The sequence below is a fragment of the Micromonas commoda genome, chromosome 6, assembly GCF_000090985.2.
Source record: "Micromonas commoda chromosome 6, complete sequence".
In the NCBI taxonomy this organism is placed as follows: Eukaryota; Viridiplantae; Chlorophyta; class Mamiellophyceae; order Mamiellales; family Mamiellaceae; genus Micromonas; species Micromonas commoda.
The window spans coordinates 111,304-130,594 of record NC_013043.1 but is presented as its reverse complement, the minus strand read 5'-3'; the positions used below and the strand labels follow the sequence as shown (position 1 = coordinate 130,594).

Here is a 19,291-nt window from a genome sequence, read left to right as displayed (position 1 = left end):
GCCGAGACGTCCGACCCTATGACTAGAACCCGTCCATCGCGCGTGACGACCCTCGCCACTCTCGCGACCCTCGCGAGCAGCCCTCACGCGTCAGTTGGTCACCATGCCGCCCTCCCTGAGCACGTCGATCATGTCGAACAGCGTCTTTCCCGCCTCGCAGTCCTCGCTGGCGCACCCCTCGCCCATCTTGCTCGACAAGAACAGGCACGCGTCGACGGTTCCCTCCGCGTAGATGCTCCTCCCGCACACGTTGTGCTGAAACTCGAACGCAACGGTGTTGTCCGGAGACGTGAGCCGGTACGTGTGAAACGCGTGGCCGAGGATGTGCTCCTCGGGAACGCCCATCCCGTTTGGAATCGGAGCGATTTGCGTCGGGACGTCGCGGACCAACACGGCGTCTTTGATGTCGAAACCGCATCCGAGCTCGTTGAAGGACTCGACGATGGCCTTCGCCGTGCCGCTGGTGTCCACCTTGCTCGACTGGTGCGACTCCGTCACCGTGAGCGTGTACCCCTTGAACGCGCCGGGGAAGTTGGTCGCCATGAGCTTCATCGCCGCCTGAAACGCGACAACCTGCTTGCCCATCTGCGGCGCGATGACCGCGGGTACCCCCGACGTCGCGACGTCCTCGAGGAGCTTCACGCGGTCTCCGCCGGTGGTTCCCATGACGAAAGGCTGCGCGTGCTTGACGTAGAGGTCCGCGTTGGCGTTTACCGCGGCGGGGAGGGTGTAGTCGACGACGACGAGACCCGGATGCTTCGCCTTGAGATCGTCGAGCACCGCGCCCGGGTCGCCGTCGCGGATGGACTTGATCTCCACGGCGACGTCGCCGATCGTGACCGGATCCTTGGCCTCGCCGCTGAACGCGACTGGGACGAGGTAGCAGACGTCGGCGCCGCGCGCGACGACCGCGTCGGCGACCGCGCGGCCCATCTTGCCGGTCAGATCGTTCACCATGATGGGCACCGCCGCCGCCATGGTAGTAGTCGCGAGACGCGCGGAGCGCCGGGCGACCCCTGGGCGCGCGGAGACGCGGAGAGAGCCGCGGGACGCGACCGGGTTGGCGCGCCTGGACGCGAGCGCGGGGGTTCGGATCGTCGCGGGAAAGGACGCGACGGGGGACATGTCGAACGAGCGGCGAACGGGTGTGGCGCCCGTGATGGTCTCTCTGCCGATTCGAGGCCTCGCGCTCTGCAGCGACAAGGCAACAGGCGACAGGCAGCCGAAACTGAAAAGTGGGGAAAAGCGCGAACGGGCTCTATCCAACCGAGCTCGCGTAACCTAAAACCAACATCTGTCACAAGCAAACAGTCAGCGATCTCGTCTCGATTTCGGGGCCCACGTTCGCAAACGATTCTCAGCCTCTGTTGTGGATCGCGGGGGAGATACTTTTTCCTCGGGGCCGTCCCGACGCGCCTCCACACATCGCCACGCGCAGCGCATCGCACCCGCCGCACCGCACGATACCCCAAGCCCCGCGCCCGCCCCTCCCACGCGAGGTTTAACGAGGCTCAGTCCTCGCCACTCACCTTTTCGAAGCAACCGCACCGGCAACCATGGGCGGAGTCATGCGACAGAACAAGCGACCCGCCGAGGCGAACGGGAACGGCGCCGCCGCCAAGGCCGCCAAGGTGGAGCGCTCTGGATCCTTCGTGGACATGGGCAAGCAGGAAGGACCCAAGCACGGTCACATTCTCGATAACGGTGAGACGCGCGACCGACTCGCCGCGCACATCGCCCGGCCGTGTCGGTGGGTCCCTGATCGGCCCGCCGCCGGGCCGATCGGGGTGCCAAGGGCACCGAAACGCCACAAAACAGATTTCCTCGCCTCGACCGAACCGCCCCCTCCAGTCGCCTCCCGACCTTCGACGCATCCGTCTAACGACCGAATCCCGCTCTGCGCTCTGTTCATCCGCGCAGGCATCAACGGCAAGCACGCCCGCGTCGAGGGCGACGACGCCGTCAAGAACCGCACCAACATCGTGTGCACCCTCGGCCCCGTGTCCAGGGACGTGCCCAAGCTGGAGCAGCTCCTCCGCGCGGGCATGCGCGTCGCGCGCTTCAACTTCTCGCACGGCAGCCACGAGTACCACCAGGAGACCCTGGATAACCTCAGGATCGCGAGCAAGAACACCGGCATCATGTGCGGCGTGCTCCTCGACACCAAGGGACCGGAGATTCGCACCGGCATGCTCGACCACGGCGAACCCGTGCAGCTCGAGATGGGCTCCGAGGTGACGCTCACCACCGACTACGAGGTCAAGGGCAACAAGAACCTCATCGCCGTGTCCTACGCGTCCCTCGCCAAGGATGTCGCGCCGGGTTCCAAGATTCTCTGCGCCGACGGCTCCATCACCTTCACCGTGCTCTCGTGTGACGTGGACAACGGCACCGTTCAGGTGAGGTGCGAGAACGGCGCCAAGCTCGGCGAGCGCAAGAACATGAACCTCCCCGGCGTCAACGTCGACCTTCCCACCATCACCGAGAAGGATCGCGACGACATCATCAACTGGGGCGTCAAGAACAAGGTGGACTTCATCGCCGCCTCTTTCGTGCGCAAGGGCTCCGACGTCGAGTACATCCGCGAGGTGCTCGGCGACGCCGCCTCCAAGATCTCCATCATCTCCAAGGTTGAGAACATGGAGGGCCTCGACAACTACGACGACATCGTCCGCGAGTCCGACGGCGTCATGGTCGCGCGCGGTGACCTCGGCATGGAGATCCACCTCGAGCAGATCTTCCTCGCGCAGAAGCGCATGATCAAGCGCTGCAACGAAGCCGGCAAGCCCGTCATCACCGCCACCCAGATGCTCGAGTCCATGACCGGCGCGCCCCGCCCCACCCGCGCCGAGGCCACCGACGTCGCCAACGCCGTCCTCGACGGCACCGACTGCGTCATGCTCTCCGGCGAGACCGCCGCGGGTTCCTACCCCGTCGAGGCCGTCTCCATCATGGCTGACATCTGCCGCGAGTCGGAGGCTTACGTCGACAACTACGCCGTCTTCAAGAACCTCATGGACCACCAGTCCCTCCCAATGAACCCCCTCGAGTCCCTCGCCTCCTCCGCGGTCAGGTCCGCGCACAAGGTTGGCGCGGAGCTCATCGTCTGCCTCGCCAAGTCCGGCCGCACCGCGCAGCTCCTCGCCAAGTACCGCCCCGCCGCGACGATCCTCGCCGTGTGCGTCGAGGACCCCAACGACGACTCCCACGACGCCGCGTCCGTCGCCCGCCGCTTACTGCTCTCCCGCGGGATCCGTCCCGTCGTGGCGCCCGTGTCGTGGCGCGCGTCCGCCGAGGAGACCGCCGCGGACGCGGACGCGGGATCCAAGCACCACGCCGTGGTCAACGTCACCGAGACTAAGAACCTCATGCAAAACGCCGTGGACTACGCCAAAGATCACGGCATGGTCAACCCGGGGGCGATGGTCGTGGGCGTGCACCGCGTCGTGGGCGACCTCATCCTCAAGATCGTCGAGTGCCACTGAGCGGCGGGACGTCGATGCGAGGATGAGTTGTGATTATTATTCATTTTGCGGGTGACGAACGAGGCGTTTGCCACCGGGGAGCGAAGCCGAAAAAGCAAAAAAAAATATATATATCGTCGTCTGCAAAGAGCCCGAGGGGGCGGCGCGGGGGCGGACCGAGGTGGTCCGCGCGCCGACCCGGGGGGATCAGGCCCTCCGTAGACACAGTTGACCCACGGATCGCGCGGGTGTCGTTATCGAATACAAACATATTATTAATCTCATCGTCGTTCCACGCCCCGTCAGCTCGTGAAGTCAGCATTGTTTTCCCTGCTCGCTTGGCCAGCGCCACATCACCGTTCCGATTTTTTGTGTGCCGTTCAGGGCGCTGACTAACTCCTTGGCGTGTCCTTCCCTCCTTCCCGCGCGCAAAATAGGACGCGCGCGTGTCTCCACGCGACGCGTGGTCGACGCCGAGAGGACCAGGCCTCCGGCTAGAGAGCCCGCGAGGGCCTCGCCTCTGTCGCTCGCGCGCGAGCCGAGCACGGTTCCCGCCCGTCAATTCACCAGGTGGAATTCGAGGGAAGTGGAGAGAGGGGGGGGTGGACAGAAGGACGGTCCGAAAGGATGATCCGGTTCCTGCTCCTGCAGAATCGTCAGGGCAAGACCCGCACGGCGAAGTACTACGTTCCGATGGACGATGACGAGAAGCACCAGCTCGAGTTCGAGGTCCACAGGCTGGTCGTCAACCGAGATCCAAAGTTCACAAACTTTGCCGAGTTTCGCAACCACAAGATCATCTATCGGCGATACGCCGGGCTGTTCTTCTCGCTCTGCGTCGACGTGAACGACAACGAGCTCGCGCTCCTCGAGGCCATCCACCTCTTCGTCGAGGTCCTCGACCACTACTTCAGCAACGTCTGCGAACTCGACTTGGTGTTCAACTTTCACAAGGTGTACCAGGTCATCGACGAGTTCATCCTCGCGGGGGAGATCCAGGAGACGAGCAAGAAGCAGATCATGGAGCGATTATACGAGCTGGAGAAGATCAAGGACTGAGAAGGACGCGCCGACGAACGACGGACCGGGAGGGAAAGACGAGAGGCTTCAAACTCCCGCCGTAGCGCTCGCCGCGAGGTGGCGACGTTACTAGACTACGCATGAACGGAAAACTAAAAACTAACCACGCGAACGAAGCATCGCCTCGAGGAGCACGCCCGCGTTGAACGTCGCGTGCGCCGCCGTCGGCGCCGCGAGCCCCACGACTCTCCCATCCTTCCCGTCCTCGCGCACCCCTGTCGCCCCGTCGCGACGGTTCGCATCCACGCCCGCGCGACCGTTCGCGTCCACCGCCGCCAAGCCGAAGAAACACCCGGCGACGAAGAGCGACGGGGCGTCTTTAACGCTGAAATGAACCGCCGCGAACAGCCCCGCGGTGCACGTCACGGACAACCACGCGTTCCCCACCGTACGCTCGCACGCGGGAAGCGCGAACCCGCGGAAGAAGAGCTCCTCGAGCACCGGCGCGATCGCGCACGAGGAGCAGACGAGCGAGAAAACGGCGAGCGAATAGTCGCCGCCGCCGGCGGCTGTGTCGAGCAACGCCAGCGCGCCGCCCCCGGCTCCCCCGTCAGCCTCGGGGTTAACCCCATTGACCGCCGCGTCCGTGAGACGCGCCGCGACGGAGGCGGCGAGCCCGAACGCGACGCCTCTGAGCGCATCCGCCCCCATCGACGCCCGGTTCGGGTAGCACCGCCATCGCGCCCACGGATCTGCCGCCGACGATGCCGACGCCGCGCCGGCCAACTCCGAGCGTAGCATGAGCGACGTCGCGCCGAGCTTGCCGAGCTCCGCGACGACGAGCGCGAGCGCCAGGTGCGGCGTTCGCAGCGCGGATACGTCGTCGACGCCCTCGAGCAACGCCAGCGTCGGCACCGAGAGGTAGCCAAACGCGGTCCAGATGAAGAGGAAGCGCGCGGTGATCCACGCGCCGAGCGCGGGGTCGAGGTCGAAGCCGCGGAGGATCGCGGCGTCGTCCAGGACGATGCGGCCGGACGTGGACGGCGCGTCGTCGTCGTCGTCGTCGTCGTCCATCGCGGGAGGCGTCGAGAAGGCGCTCGTCGCGAGGACATCATCGGCTTTTCGTCCGACGAGGAAGACGCGGACGGGGCGGTCGCGACGACGTCGGCTCGGCGGAACACCGCTCCCGAGCGACGCCGCCACCCCGACGACGCGACGACCGCGCGGGATCGCCGGGGTGCCGGCGTGCGCGGTGAACGCGCGACCGACCGCCGCCATCGCCCCCCGTGCGTCGTGGAGTAACACGACAGAGCGCGAGCGACTGTGACCGGGCGGGCGGAAAGTGACTGGCGGAGAGTGAGTGACGCGTGATAAGTTTTGGAAGCCCTCGACGCGGGAACGTTACAACCGCTAAGATAAGTCACCGCCTCCCGCGCGTCAAAGGCGCTCCACACCCCCAAAATCCTCGCCGCGGCCGACATTAGCCAATGCGGCCGCCGCGCCGACAACCCTCATCCCTCGTCATTCGTCGGATCAAAAGTCGGATCCCTTCAAACTCTTTTAGACGATGGAGTTGGCGGCGGAGGCGATACGGGGCCAGAGGTCGGCGCACTCCTTGGCCACGGGTCCGGTGATGGCGGATCCCTTCATCTCACCCTTGGGGTTGACGATGACGCCGGCGTTGTCCTCGAAGTAGAGCACGAGGCCGTCCTTCCTCCTGAACGGCTTGCGCTGGCGCACCATGATGGCGGGGAAAACCTTCTTGCGGAGGTCGGGCTTGCCCTTCTTCACGGTCGCCATCACCATCGAGCCGGTGGACGCGCCGGGAAGGCGGTTGAGGCGGGAGCCCCAGCGCTTCACGGAGATCACGTACAGGTTCTTGGCGCCGGTGTTGTCGGCGCAGTTCATCACCGCGCCGACGGGGCACGCGATGGACATCTTGTACTTGGTGCCAGAGGCGGCTCCTCCACCTGTGTATCAAAGGAATCGAATCGAACGGATCGTCAGCGTTGAGTCGAGCGCGAGCGGGTAATGACGCGGGATGTGTTCGGGCGAGCGCGCGGGCGCCGCGTGAGGCGAGACGAAGCCGGCGTCCGCCCGTCCCTTCGTCGGGAACGATGCTTTTTCTCCAGATGGCCTGCACGGGCGAAACCCTAAAAACGCGGGATCGGCGGCGAGTCGCGGTTTGAGACGCGTGATGGACGGGTCGGGGCATCGCGACGCACACGACGCGTGTCCCGTCTCTTCCATGCACGCGTTTCAACTCGGAGAGCGCGTGGGATGCGCGAGCGGCGTCGCACACGCCGCCCGTAGCCCGCGCTCTCGCGGTCCGGACCCTCGCCAAAAACCCCGACGGGAAGGCGCGAGAAAACCCGCGTCGAACGTAGCCGCGAGGCGGGCGCCCGAGGGCTGGTGCGCGGCGGCGTGGATGCGTCGGGCCGATACGCCGGCTCGATGACCGAACGCGTTCCCGGCGATTCCACGCGTCGCGCGCCAACCCTCGCGGCTGCCCGCCCCTCTCGAGAGCACCCGTCGTGGGTGATGCTTGCACGCATCGTCCCCGGGCACGGCAGGTTCACTCCCTCCGTCGTTCGTCGATCGGGGCTCGCGCGACGTCGTCGACGCGCGAGCCGCGTCGGGCAGCGGATGGTGCGATGCGGATACGTACCGCGCTTGGACATCTTTCTAGAGTGTTACACGGAAGCTGCGACGCGTCGCGTTCCAAAGAGGGCCACCGGGTCGTCGGTGTCGCGGTTTTCAACCGAGCGCGAGTGCGCTGTGCAAACGCATTCGGCGAGTTCGGGATTTCGCAATTATTCCGGGCAAATACGTATTATCGCATGCCGTGGAACTTAGTACGCGTTTCGACGTATCAAGATTACCTCTATTTCCCAACAAACTCGCGATTCTTCACCACATCTACGTACGGTACGGTTCTCACCGCACGATTTTACGCCTCGTCATCGTCGGTCGCGCCCAATTGCGACACTCCGAGAGGCACACCCGACGTAGGCCGTCCATGTTCAGCCTCGGCCTCGGGCGCTTCCTCCGGGGCGAGGCCCGGAAGAACGCCAAGGAAAAGAAGGAGACTTACGAGGTGAGCCCCCGTCCCTTCCGCCGCGCCGCGTGCCCCGCCCCTTCCCGTCGCCCGTTGTTGAACGCGCCCCTCTTGATTTGATTCGCGAGCGCTGAGCCCCGACGACCCCCGCGTCCTCTCTTCGTGAACAGCTCGAGCGGTTGGTCAAACAGAAGATCGGCAAGCAGAGGCTCAAGGAGATCAAGGCCAAGTTCGCCATCTTCGACGCCGACAACAGCGGACAGATCAACGCCGCGGAGCTCGCCACGGTGCTCCGCGCGGTGGGCCTCAATCCCACCGAGCATCACGTGCAGGAGCTCCTGGAGGAATACGACGCCGACAACAGCGGCGCCCTGTCCTTCGCCGAGTTCGCGAGGCTGTACTTCGAGGAGTTGGAGTCGGTCGAGGAGGCGGACAAGCTGTTCAAGAACTCCTTTCAGTTCTTCGACAAGGATGGCAACGGAGAGATATCGCTGGTGGAGTTTAGGGAGGTGCTGACGCAGCTGGGGGACCCGATGGACGACGACGAGGTGTCGCTGTTCTTCAAGCTCGTGGACAGGAACAACGACGGCAAACTTCAGTACGACGAGTTCCTGGAGATGGTCCTCGAGGGCACGTCGCAGGGCACCCCGGGGAAGAAGAAGGGACGGAAGCTCGCGTCCATCATGGCCAACGGATTGGACGCGCCGGGATCGCCCGGACGGGGCGCGAGGAGGGACAACACGGCCGCGCAGGCGCCGAAGAGGACGAGCGAGGACGCGGGGGCGGTGTCGCCCCCGGGGACGGTGAACGCGAAGAGGTAGGTGAGCCGCGTTGGTAGCAGCATTAGATTCTTCCCGATAAATAGATTCTGTTGACCGAGTTTGCCAATTGGCCAAAATTGGTGACTGGCTGGCTGTGCCTGTCGGTGCTGCCGAGGTGGCAAAGTTGGGGGTGATGTATATCCGCAGCTCGAGAATGTTGTAACCCCCAGAGCGAGGTCGCGGTCGAGCTGCGGACGGCGGCGCGCTCGCGGCGGGTCCGGGGCGTCGGATCGCGTCGGCGATGCGGCGGGGAAGGACGCCGTCGCTCGCGCTCGTCCTCGCGGCGCTCGCGCTCGCGTCCGTCACCGCCGCCGCGAGCGACGCCGACGACGCACGCATCCATCACTCTCGTGAACGTCGTCGCGTCGCTCGCGGCGGCGGCGTCCACCCGGCGACCGTCGGCGAGGGATCCGCGGGGCTCGTGGACGTTCCGTTCGACACGAAACCCATCCGTGGCGTGCGCGGCGGCGAGTTCCCGACCGCGGTGCCCGGCGGCCGCGCGCGTTTCCTCGGAGGCTTGGAGGTGACGTTCACGTCCCCGGCTTCTTCCGATGAAACACCCGACGCCGAGCTCGACCCGCTGAGCTACGGCGGATGGTCGTCGGCGACGGGAAACGCGGACGGCTCCGTGGCGTGGATCCTCACCGACAACTACGCCAGGCTCATGCGCGTGGAACTGCGCAACGAGCCGAGCACCGGCCGCCTCGACGCCGTGACGAAGATCTCAGACGCCACCGCCTTTCGGTTCCGATCCGCCGACGCCGACGACGGCGCTCCCGTCGAACGAACGCCGGGGACGCGCATCGACACCGAGTCCATCGTGCGAATCCCCCACGCGGCGGACGGTGGTGACTCACCGGGCGGTGACGCGTCGTTCGGCTTGAACGATTTCGTCGTGGGCGTCGAGGATGCCCAGGTACCGGGCGTGCGACCGAACAACCTGTTGCGATTCGCGGACGGCGTCGCCGGAGGGTACCGGAACGTTCCGGGCGCCGCGGAAGCCTTTAAGGGCGACGACGCGTGCGGTGTTAACCTCGGCCCGGAGGCGACGGTGTATCTCCCGTCCAGGTACACGTTCGCGGGTTCGTTGCCGGAGGGGGCGTACCCGGGGTCGGTCATCGTGGCGATGTGCGAGGCGAGGAACGCATCCGGAGTGGTCACCGGATTTATTCTCGACGCACCCAGCTCAGCGTCGACGGGCGGCGGCGGGCTCGGTTTAATCGGTAAGGTGTACCTGCGCGGTTTAGGGGACGCGCTGGCGCCCGGACGGTTCCAGTGCGGCGCGTCGGACGCCACGCTCACACCCGACGGGTCCATCGTCGTGGTCCTGTTCCACTGCTACGACTTCGTCACCGGCGATCACGTCGCGTCGCTTCGAACGGTTCGTGCCGATTCGCTTCGCGTCCCCGGCGCGACGGTTCACGTCTCGCCGCTGTTGGACTGGGACGACGGACCCATCGGGAACATGGAGGGGGTGCACGCGTTCGAATCGGGGAACGACGGCGCGATTGGGGTTTTGATGGTGAGCGACAACAACCTGTCGCCGACGATTAACACGCAAATCGTCGAGTTCGAAGTGCGAGGCCCGCTCTTCGCCGAATCCGTCGTGGCGGGCGGCGCCTCCTCCTCCTCCTCCGCGGTGTTGGGCGACCTGGAAGGAGGACTCAAAGGCGGTGACGGTGCGACGATGCCGTCGCCGCTGCGTCATCCGTTCAGGGCCGCGCTGTGGGTCGGGGCGAGAAGACGGGACGTGCGGTTCGGGGCGTCGTTCGCCGCGTTCGCTGTCGTAACCGCGCTCGTCGCGATCGGGTTGATCGTCGGACGGTGGCGGCGCGCGGTGAACGCGGCGGCGCGCGTGCGATCGGAGATGAGCCCGCTGCTGCCGCGGTGAGGCGTCGTCCGCGGATTCTTTCTTAATTTTTTAGCGCTTGTCGTCGTCGCTCGTCAGGCCGTCGCTTTCGGTGAAACTTGAAATTATAATTGATTACAGATTTGTCGACTACGGGTACAGAAAGTGGCGGCACGGGAGGACGTCTGTCACGTGTACCCCCCGTTGGTCTGCTCCAGGATGCTCACCTCCTCGTACCCGTTCAAGTCCTGGATCCCGTGCCTCACCCCGGGGGTGAAGACTCCCTTCACGTTGTCCTCCATGTTTTGCATGATGTTCTCCGGCGTCACCACCGTGGTCGAGTACACGTCGCCGTGAAGGACGGGCTCGTACTTGCGCCTCGAGTCCCTGGTGTGGTACCTGACGTCGTAGATCCGTTCGGGCTCGGCGTGCGGGACCCTCACCGTGCTGGGCTGGCTCCTGTTTGTTCAACGACGGGGGCGGGACGGGGTGAGACCGGGAATCTAGGGTTTTTCTGACTGGAACGCGTACGGATTTGGGCGGAGGGGTGGACTCACGCTGGGGCGGTGACGCGGTACTCGGTGGCTCCGATGGGCACCTCCTTCCACTCCGCGCCGGATGCGGGGCCGGTGATCTTCCAGGGGAGAACCTTGGCGATGTTGCCGAGCAGACCGCTCGCCTTGGCGGCCTCGCCCTGTCGTGTAACGTTGGTGCGCGGTGGGAGGGGGGGGATCCGTCAGCTGTCGACTCGAGGGAAAGGGGCCGGGGGGGCTCGGCACGCGCGCGGGGGCGGGCGGGGTGTCGTCCGTGAAGGACACTGGCGCGGGACGTGGGACGCACCGCGATTTTCTTCACGGGACCGCTCATCTTCGGGGGCGCTGTGGAGCGCGGAGAGACGATGTCGCGCCTCAGAGATACGCCCGGCCCAAATTCACGAATCGGGACAAACGGAAAGCTACAAACGGAATCCGAGAAATCCAAGGACCGGCACGGGCCGACTGGCTTAAAGTTAGACCGCCATTCTCGAATTACGGTCAAGTTGACACCGCCGGGTTCAGTTTCCGTCCCTCCTCCCCGGGCTACCTACACGAGCACACACGCTGCTCAGTACCGCGGCACGCTCGACCTCGGCTCCGCGAGGTGGATCCCCACGTGCTCCAACCCCAGCGCCTCGTGCACCAGCGCCCTGGTCTCCGCGGCGTGAATCACGGGTGACCCCGTGGCGGGCGACGCCGCCGCCGGCCTGCCGACGTACCGCACCCTTCGAACCTCGTCCCGTCGATTCGTCTTCTCGTCCCGCCGATTCGTCTTCTTCTCGCCCGCCCGTTCGGGTGCCCAAACCTCGTTCCTATCGTCCCCGTCCCCGTCCCCGTCGTCCCCGTCGTCGTCGCCGCCGAACGCCGCCGCGCGATTGATTCCGCCTCGATCCACCTCGAGTATCTCCCGCACAGCCGTGTTGACGCGCGGCTGCGCGAACGCCCAGTACCCCATGTTCTTGGGCTCCTCCTGGCACCACACGAGCTCGGCGTTCGGGTACCTCGCCAGTCGCCTCGCCAGCGCGGCGTGCGGGAACGGCGAGAGCTGCTCCAACCGGACCAGCGCCACGTCGTCGGCTCCTTTCGCCTTGCGAAGCTGGTGCAGCTTGTAGTACACCTGCCCGGTGCACACGACGACGCGGCGGACGTTCGAGGCTTTGGGTCTCTCGCGGGCGCCGGTGACGGCGTCGGGCTCGACGGAGTTGTCGCCCACGTCGCCGTCGCCGATGACGGCGTGGAACCTGTCGACAAAAAACCGCGTCAGTCTTCTAATCGCCCGTACCCGGTACCTTCAAAGGTAGTCTACAAAGAATAAAATAAACTCACCTGCTCCCGGGGCCGAAATCTCGCAGCGGCGACGCGCACGGCCTGTGGTGGAGGAGGTACTTGGGGGCGAGCACGACGAGGGGCTTGACGTGCGGTAAATTGGCCTGGCGCCTCAGCGCGTGAAAGTAATTCGCGGGTGTGGAGGGGTTGATGAGGACAAAGTTGCACGAGGAATCCGCGTGGGTCTTGGCCCTGTGCCGCATGTACCGTTCCCAATCCGCGCGATCGATTCGTCCTCGGTCCCTGCGGAAGAAGCGTCGGACGTCGTCGTACATGGACCGCGCGCGCGACGCCTTGACCGCCGCGGACGCCAGCGCGATGGGGTCCATCTCGGAAGCCTGCGTGTGTTGTCCTCCCGTTCCGGCGACTGCGGCTGCGTCGTCGTCGTCGTGAAAATCGTCGGGCTCGACGACGAGGCGATCGATGCCGTCGTGGGGCTCGCGTCGGAACCCTCGCGTGGAAGTCGCCACGTCAGCAGATGCGTCCACGTCAGGTGCCACGTCCGCGTCGATCAACGCGCCGTGCTCGTCGAAGAGCGTAAACGCCTGGTCGTTGGAATCGTCCACCTCGAACCCCGCGGCGTCCTCCGCCGGCGCCGACTCCGCCGCCGCCTCGAGCGCCTCCACCCTCTCCCTCAGCCGGTCCAGGGAGATGAACCCGGATGAACCGTCCGCGTCGTCGTCCGCGTCGCCGACCGTTTTCCCGACCGTTTTATCGACCGTTTTATCGACCGTTTTCTCCCGAAGCGCGGCGAAGGTCTTCGCCGCGTGTTCGCCGTCTCGGGGCGATCGGCCCGGAAGCGAATCCGGGTCGTCCGACGCCGCCGCGAGCCAACGTTCGGGCCTCGCGCTGCTGTGGTCCGGGCCGTTACCGTCGTAGCCGTGCGGCAGGAGGAGGACGAGCCCGCTCCGCTGACCCCGCTCGGTAGAGTCGAATCGACACGAGCGCGTCGTCCGGTTAGAGAGAAAATACCTTGGAAAGAGGGGGAAACAGAGAAGAGGGGGAAAGAGAGAAGAGGGGGAACCCCCACCACTTGGCCTCGCCGGTCGCGACGAACTGGTCCACGATGCCCTGCGCGTTGTTGGCGAAATCGCCGAACTGCGCCTCCCACAGCACGAGCGCGGCTGGACCGGAGTCGACGCTGAATCCGTACTCGAATCCCATCACCGCGTGTTCCGAGAGCGGGGAGTTGCACACCAGGAACCTGTCCTGGTCCCCGAGGCCCATGTTATCGATCGGGTTGACCGGCCTCGACGTCCTGGAGCAGTACAGCACGGAGTGCCTGTGGTTGAAGGTGCCGCGCTCGACGTCCTGGCCGCTGAGCCGAACGTGGCAGTGCTTGCGAGGCGGCGCCGCCGGGTCCTCGCCCGGGTACCGGTGCAGCACCTGAATAAAAAACCGCGTCAGTCATTCTAATTGCCCGTACCTGACACAAAGATTAAAATAAACGCACCAACGTCGCAAACGCGAGGAGCTCCGCGGTGCCCCAGTCCACGCCGAGCTCGCCGTCCACCATCTTTCGGCGGTTCTCCAGCAGCTTGCGCGTGTGCGGGTGCGCGATGAAATCCGGGGGGAACAGGCCCATGTGCTCCAGCCGGGCTTTTCGAGCCACGTCGTCCAGTTGCGACAGGAGCGCCTTGGCGGTGCGCACCGAATCGCCCACTCGAACGCCGTAGTCCTTCTCCGCCTTTGCCAACGCGTCTATGTCGTCGTCTACGTCGTCCATACCGTCTGCGCTCGAGGGGTCGAACTTGCCCGCGATATCGTCGAGGTTTTCCGGGGGCAGCTCGGTCATCGCGTGCCCGACCGCGCGTATCATCTCCAGCGGCACCCCCGTGCTGAACATCCTCGGATTAAAACGCGGGTTCGCGTCGAGGCCCTCGATGGACTCGAACCTGGAACCGGCGGTCGTCGCGACGTCTCCGTTACCGCTCGACGATGCCTCGTCGCCACCCGCCGCCTGAGACACCGCGCGGGGCCCGCCCGGCCCGTCCTCGACGATCACGCCCTCCTCCTCGAGCGTCTTGTGCGCGTCGAGCTCCAGCCGCAGCTCCTTCTCCAGCCGTAACCGCTCGCCCACGTTCAACGCGCTGTCTCGTTGGCCCATGTACGTCGACACCGCCCAATCTTCGGGTGATTCCACGTACGTCCCAGCCGCGTCGAGCTCAGCCTGGTATTCGGTGGCGCACCCTTCGATCCATCGCTCCACCTGTTCAAAAAAAACACGTCAGTCAAATTGCCCACACGAAAATGAAAATAAACTCACCTCGTCCCTCGTCGCCACGCCGTCGGCGACGAGCCGATCGGCGTAAATCTCCGACACTTTCCGCTGACGCTTGATCCGCTCCGACAGCAGCGGAAGCGTGATGGACGGGTCGTCCTGTTCGTTGTGCCCGAGGCGGCGGTAGCACACCAGGTTGATCACCACGTCCTGTTATAAAAAACCACGTCAGTATAATTGCCCATACGAAAATGAAAATAAACTCACCTGGCCCCACTCGGCTCGAAAGTCGGCGGCGAGTCGACACGCGCGGACGACGGCTTCGGGGTCGTCGCCGTTGACGTGAAAAATCGGAGCCCCGTACCCCTTGGCGACGTCGCTCGGGTGCGGGCTCGATCTCGCTCGCCTCGGCACCGTGGTGAACCCGATCTGGTTGTTGACGACGATGTGAACCGTGCCGCCCGTGGTGTAGTCCGGCAGGTCCTGCAGCTGCATGACCTCGGCGTTGACGCCCAAGCCGCAAAAGGCGGCGTCGCCGTGAATCAGCAAACCCATCACCTTCCGCTGCGAGACCCGGGATCGTCCACCCCGGGGTACGTCCACCCTCATCTGCTTCGACCGGACCATCCCGGCGACGACGGAGTTGACCGCCTCGAGGTGGCTCGGGTTGGGCGCCATGGACATCTCCACCCGCCTCTGCTCCTTTAGGGTTACCGTCTTAACGCCATCGTCGTCGAGCCCCGCGTTATTACCCGCGTTGCCCCCCAATACGTATGACGACGAGTCCGTCCCCAGTTCAACCTCGACGTCGGTGACTGTTCGCGTGCCCAGGTGGTACCGCACGTCCCCCACGTTGAACGAGCTCCTGGACTCGCCCCGCATCTCCGTCGCGATCAAACCCAAGGGTTTGCCGAACACGTTGTTCAGGACGTTGAGCCTGCCGCGGTGCGCCATTCCCACGACGACAGCCTCGGCGCCACCCGCCGCGGCGCTCTCCACCACGCTCTGCAAACCTGTTAACAAAAAACCGCGTCAGTCTGATTGCCCATACCTGATACAAAGATTAAAATAAACTCACCCGGGATGAGCGCCTCGGCGCCTTCCAACCCGAACCGCTTCGCGGATGGAAAGTTTCGCGCCAGGAACCCCTCCAGCGCGTCCGCCTTGATCAGCCTCCTGAGCACCGTGCGCTTATCCTCGCGCGTGAGTTGCCTGCCAGCCGCGGGTCGGCCGCGAGGACCTCGCACCCGGCTCGCCTGAAAATAAAAACACGTCAGTCTAATTGCCCACACAAAACACACCACAAGATTAATAAAATAAACGCACCTCGCCGCCCGTCGACGCCACCCCGCCGTCGTCTCGCACGTGTCCCTCGAGCTGCCTTCGAAGCCAGTCTTTCTTGTGCACGCTCGCGAGGTGGTTAAACTCCGCGCTCAGGGTGCCGCAGTACACCGCGCGGAGGCGGGTCATGAGCTCCTCCACCGTCCACCACTGGCGCCTGCCGTCGGGGTCGAGGGACTTGCACTCGTTGCCGAGGAAGAATCGCTTCTCCGGGGATGGGTCGTGGAGGCCGAGGTACTGCCCGACGTTGACCTTACGGCCGCGGAGGTACAGGTCGTTGGGGAATCCGTTGAGGAGCTTGGCGATGTCCGCGCCGTCCTCCGGGACGGTGGACTCCATGAGCTCGTAGCCCTCCTTTAGCGGTCCGAGGGATCGGCCGAGCGGGTCCAGTCGCGCGGCGAAGTGTCCGCGGTTGCGGATGGCGCGGACCACCTTGTAGATGCGCAGGACGTCGGCGGTGTCCCTGGTGGACTGCAGCTCGACGTCCTCGGCGGTGATCATCGGCGCGGTCTCCGCGCCGCTCGCGTCGTCCTCGGAGCTCGGCGACGTCGCGCCCCCTCCTCCGTCGCCCGACGCGCCGCTCGCGACGGATGATGCGAATTCCCTGAGCCCGCGCCAGCCTCCGGATGCTCCGCCATCCCGCGCGCGCTCGTCCGCCCGATGCGCGAGGGCGCGTGACGTCGAACCCGCGCGTGGACGATCCCCGCGCGCCGCCCGCTCCCAGCGGGGCATCCTGCACCGCGCGGGCTCCCCGGACGGCGCGGGCGTTCTCGGCGACTGGGACGCGCAATTGCTGCGTATGCCCTCCTCCGGCGCGACGCCGACCCGTCGGCCGCCGCGGAGCGCGCTCGACGCCAGCCGCGCGACCGCGTTCGCTCCCGCGCGCCTCATGGCGCGCACCGAACGACGAAACCCCCGGCGCCGGACACACCCGCACCGCGCGGAGACGTCTGACTCCAGCTGACTCGGATGGGATAACTTTTAACAACGCAGACGCGGTTCCGCCGTCCTGTCCGAGATTCGTGTCACGCGGGCGACCCGCGCGCGACACACCGGGGCTGCGCGCGGGGGCGACGTCGCGTGGACCAGGCGCATCGCACGCGAACGTATCGCGCGATCCGAACGACGCGGCATGGACCCGCCGGCATCGCCGGACGGAACCCGCGGCGAGGGGGACGTCGCGGAGGGCGCGCGCGCCGCCGCCGCCCCGCCGACCGATGGCGACGACGACGGCACCGCGCGCGCCCCTGACGGCGGCGAGGCGTGCGACGAGTGGACCGGCCAGTCGTCGGGCGCACCCAAGTGCTACTTTCTGGTCCACAACATCGCCAAGAAGCACAACGTCGGCACGATCGCGAGATGCGCCACCGCGTTCGGCGTCAGGTCCGTCGTCCTCATCGGCGCCAAATCGTACAACACCTTCGGGTGCAAGGGATCGTCGAACCACGTGGATTTCGTCCACTACCCGACCCTATCGGACGCCAGGGTCGGGCTCATGGAGCGTATGGGCGTGACCAAGATATTGGGCGTCGAGATATGCGACGGCGCGGTGCCCATCGAGACGCACCCATTCGCGCAAAACACCGCGTTCATCGCCGGCAACGAGGGCGACGGATTGACCAAACAGCAAAAAGCCATCTGCGACGGGTTCGTGTACATCAGACAGCACGGAGTCGGCACGGCGTCGCTCAACGTCGCCGTCGCGTCCGCGCTCGTCATGCACCACTTCGCGCTGTGGGCGGGATACCGCGAACGCGCGAGGGAAGGGGAGAAGTACGTCGTGGGAGAGCGGAAAATGCGCACGAGTAAACGGGGCGTCATCGGCGATGACCCGGATGAGGTGAGGCGGCGCAGGGCGGCGGCGAGAGAGGCGGCGGCGAGGGACGGGGACGGGGACGGGGACGGGGACGGGGACGGGGACGGGGACGGGGCGGTGGGTATCGAGTTTTGACCGGTCTTATTAGTCGCGTAGCCGCCGGAGCTGAAACGTGCGAAGGCGCCTCGAAGGTCACTTTTACCTTCGTAGACTAGACTAGTGTAGTAGAAGGTCCGAAGGTGCTTGTAAAATGTTCGAGCCTTTCGCCTCCCCGGCTCCCCTTTCGCGCCGGCACTTCTCTCGCGCGCGCGACATGTCCACCGCACGTCTGGTGATCGTGACCGCCTGCTACGGCAGCCGGGGCGACGTCGCGCCCCTGGCCCGCCTCGCGCGCGCGATTCAGACCGCGACGAAGGCAACCAACGACGACGACGACGTACGACCGACGTCGGTCGTCTTCATGGCCAACCCGCACTTCGCCGAACTCGCCGCGGGCCTCGACTTTCACCCGACGGGTGACGCGCAGAGTACGAGGCGCGCCTGGCGGACTCGAAGGGTCGCAGGCACTACGGGAACGGGTCCGTCGTGGACTGGTGGATGAGGCAGCTGGGCACGCACGTCCGCGCCATGCGGGCGCTCTTCGACGGGAACCAGTACGAGTCAGTCGTCGTGGTGGGCCACCCTCTGGTGCGTTATTTCAGCGTTTTTATCTCGCGCCAGTCGCCTCACTTTGTCCACCCGAGATCGTAGACTGAGCCACGACGCGCCCTCCCTCCCGGACGCGATCCCAGGACCTGGGCGTGAAGACGATCGAGGACCTCGCCAAGGCCGGCCGCCTCGGCCCGAGGGCGCCGTTCGTGCGATGCGTCACCGCCCTTCTCTCCCCGTCGCTGCTCAGGTCCCCGGACGTCAAGCAACCGCCCTTCTCCCTCTTCAGGAAACTGCGCGAACATTCATCATGGCTCCCTTCGTGCGTCACGCGCTGCGTCGACTGCGTCGATAACACCGTCGTGGACGCCGCGTTCCTTCCCAGGCTCGACGTGCACAGGCGCGCGCTGCGTTTACAGCTCTGCCCGAACGGCGTCTACAGGAATTATTTCCTATGCGAGCGAAGTCTTCTCTTCGTCCCGGAGTGGTTCGCTCCTCCGCAACCGGAGACGTGGCCGTCGGGGCTATCGCAGGTGGGCTGGCCCCTCGAACCACCAAACCCGCGCGAATCAAACCCTGAACCACCGACGGCGCCGTCCATTCCGGACGCGCTGACGCGGTGGCTTCAGGAGACGGCGCCCAAGTACGCGCGGACGATCGTCTTTTTCTGCGGCACCGGTAACCCCCGCCACGCGCCCGATTTCTTCGCGGCGGCGGTGGCGATCGTCGCGCGGATGAACAAGTCGTACAGGGACCGCGACCTGCCGGCCAAGTTTCGCGTCATCGTGGACGAGACGAAGCGAACGCGCGCGGTGTTGCTTACGTCCCACCCGGAAACGCTCCCCGTCGGTGAGTTTCTTTTATTTTCGTACCTTGTATGGGCAATTGGATTGACGACGTGTTTTATTTATTATTACAGGAGTCGTCGACGGCGCGATCGAAGGCGTGTTCCACTGCGCGTACGCCGACCTGGACGCGCTGTTACCCGAGTGCACCGCCATCGTGCACGGCGGCGGCGTCGGGACCGTCGCGGCCGCGGTGACGCACGCGACGCCGCAGCTCGTTTGCCCGTCCGCGTTCGATCAGTACGACAACGGTCAACGGGTCGCGAGACGCGGCGTGGGCGAGGTCATGTGGGCTGAGAAAATCTGCGAGGCGAGCCGTTCCAAGCGGGTTTTGAAACGAGTTCGA

General features: G+C 65.6%; 9 protein-coding genes across 9 annotated transcripts; 5 read left to right on the top strand and 4 right to left on the bottom strand.

Moving 5' to 3' along the window:
• Positions 1–90: 90 nt before the first annotated feature.
• MICPUN_82373 (predicted protein) lies at positions 91–978 on the bottom strand (the record flags this gene model as incomplete). The annotated part of the gene is made up of 1 exon (XM_002502706.1): positions 91–978. One exon carries the CDS (start codon positions 976–978, stop codon positions 91–93), a length of 888 nt encoding a protein of 295 aa, XP_002502752.1.
• Positions 979–1,658: 680 nt separating this feature from the next.
• MICPUN_82586 (cytosolic pyruvate kinase) lies at positions 1,659–3,485 on the top strand (the record flags this gene model as incomplete). Its single annotated transcript, XM_002503055.1, has 1 exon — positions 1,659–3,485. The coding sequence occupies one exon, from the start codon at positions 1,659–1,661 to the stop codon at positions 3,483–3,485; it is 1,827 nt and encodes a 608-aa protein (XP_002503101.1).
• A 432-nt stretch (positions 3,486–3,917) lies between these two features.
• Positions 3,918–4,652, top strand: MICPUN_108389 (predicted protein). Its single transcript, XM_002503054.1, has one exon. It carries the CDS (start codon positions 4,092–4,094, stop codon positions 4,521–4,523), a length of 432 nt encoding a protein of 143 aa, XP_002503100.1. The 5' UTR covers positions 3,918–4,091; the 3' UTR covers positions 4,524–4,652.
• Positions 4,653–5,982: 1,330 nt separating this feature from the next.
• Positions 5,983–7,205, bottom strand: MICPUN_90970 (predicted protein). Its single transcript, XM_002502705.1, has 2 exons — positions 7,153–7,205; positions 5,983–6,454 (listed from the first exon to the last, which is right to left on the bottom strand). The coding sequence occupies exons 1-2, from the start codon at positions 7,163–7,165 to the stop codon at positions 6,045–6,047; spliced, it is 423 nt and encodes a 140-aa protein (XP_002502751.1). The 5' UTR covers positions 7,166–7,205; the 3' UTR covers positions 5,983–6,044.
• Positions 7,206–7,493: 288 nt separating this feature from the next.
• On the top strand, positions 7,494–8,424 carry MICPUN_108387 (predicted protein). Its single transcript, XM_002503053.1, has 2 exons — positions 7,494–7,581; positions 7,713–8,424. Exons 1-2 carry the CDS (start codon positions 7,504–7,506, stop codon positions 8,361–8,363), a joined length of 729 nt encoding a protein of 242 aa, XP_002503099.1. The 5' UTR covers positions 7,494–7,503; the 3' UTR covers positions 8,364–8,424.
• A 180-nt stretch (positions 8,425–8,604) lies between these two features.
• On the top strand, positions 8,605–10,254 carry MICPUN_59063 (predicted protein; the record flags this gene model as incomplete). Its single annotated transcript, XM_002503052.1, has 1 exon — positions 8,605–10,254. One exon carries the CDS (start codon positions 8,605–8,607, stop codon positions 10,252–10,254), a length of 1,650 nt encoding a protein of 549 aa, XP_002503098.1.
• Positions 10,255–10,319: 65 nt separating this feature from the next.
• Positions 10,320–11,079, bottom strand: MICPUN_59062 (predicted protein; the record flags this gene model as incomplete). The annotated part of the gene is made up of 3 exons (XM_002502704.1): positions 10,320–10,671; positions 10,770–10,906; positions 11,053–11,079. The coding sequence occupies 3 exons, from the start codon at positions 11,077–11,079 to the stop codon at positions 10,401–10,403; spliced, it is 435 nt and encodes a 144-aa protein (XP_002502750.1). The 3' UTR covers positions 10,320–10,400.
• A 237-nt stretch (positions 11,080–11,316) lies between these two features.
• Positions 11,317–16,137, bottom strand: OGDH (oxoglutarate dehydrogenase, E1 component; the record flags this gene model as incomplete). The annotated part of the gene is made up of 12 exons (XM_002502703.1): positions 11,317–11,502; positions 11,644–11,989; positions 12,075–12,317; positions 12,894–12,980; positions 13,099–13,412; positions 13,528–13,805; positions 14,337–14,505; positions 14,563–15,012; positions 15,112–15,308; positions 15,374–15,507; positions 15,638–15,873; positions 15,964–16,137. 12 exons carry the CDS (start codon positions 16,135–16,137, stop codon positions 11,317–11,319), a joined length of 2,814 nt encoding a protein of 937 aa, XP_002502749.1.
• An 805-nt stretch (positions 16,138–16,942) lies between these two features.
• On the top strand, positions 16,943–17,554 carry MICPUN_72597 (predicted protein; the record flags this gene model as incomplete). Its single annotated transcript, XM_002503051.1, has 1 exon — positions 16,943–17,554. A coding segment is annotated over one exon (612 nt), but the record flags the coding sequence as incomplete, so codon positions are not given.
• Positions 17,555–19,291: the final 1,737 nt, after the last annotated feature.

Excerpts from the sequence above, each read along its gene's own strand:
- MICPUN_108387 (XM_002503053.1), top strand. The coding sequence starts at position 7,504 with ATGTTCAGCCTCGGCCTCGGGCGCTTCCTCCGGGGCGAGGCCCGGAAG. Across the intron at positions 7,582-7,712 it reads AAAAGAAGGAGACTTACGAG|CTCGAGCGGTTGGTCAAACA; the intron begins GTGAGCCCCCGT and ends CTTCGTGAACAG.
- MICPUN_108389 (XM_002503054.1), top strand. The coding sequence starts at position 4,092 with ATGATCCGGTTCCTGCTCCTGCAGAATCGTCAGGGCAAGACCCGCACG.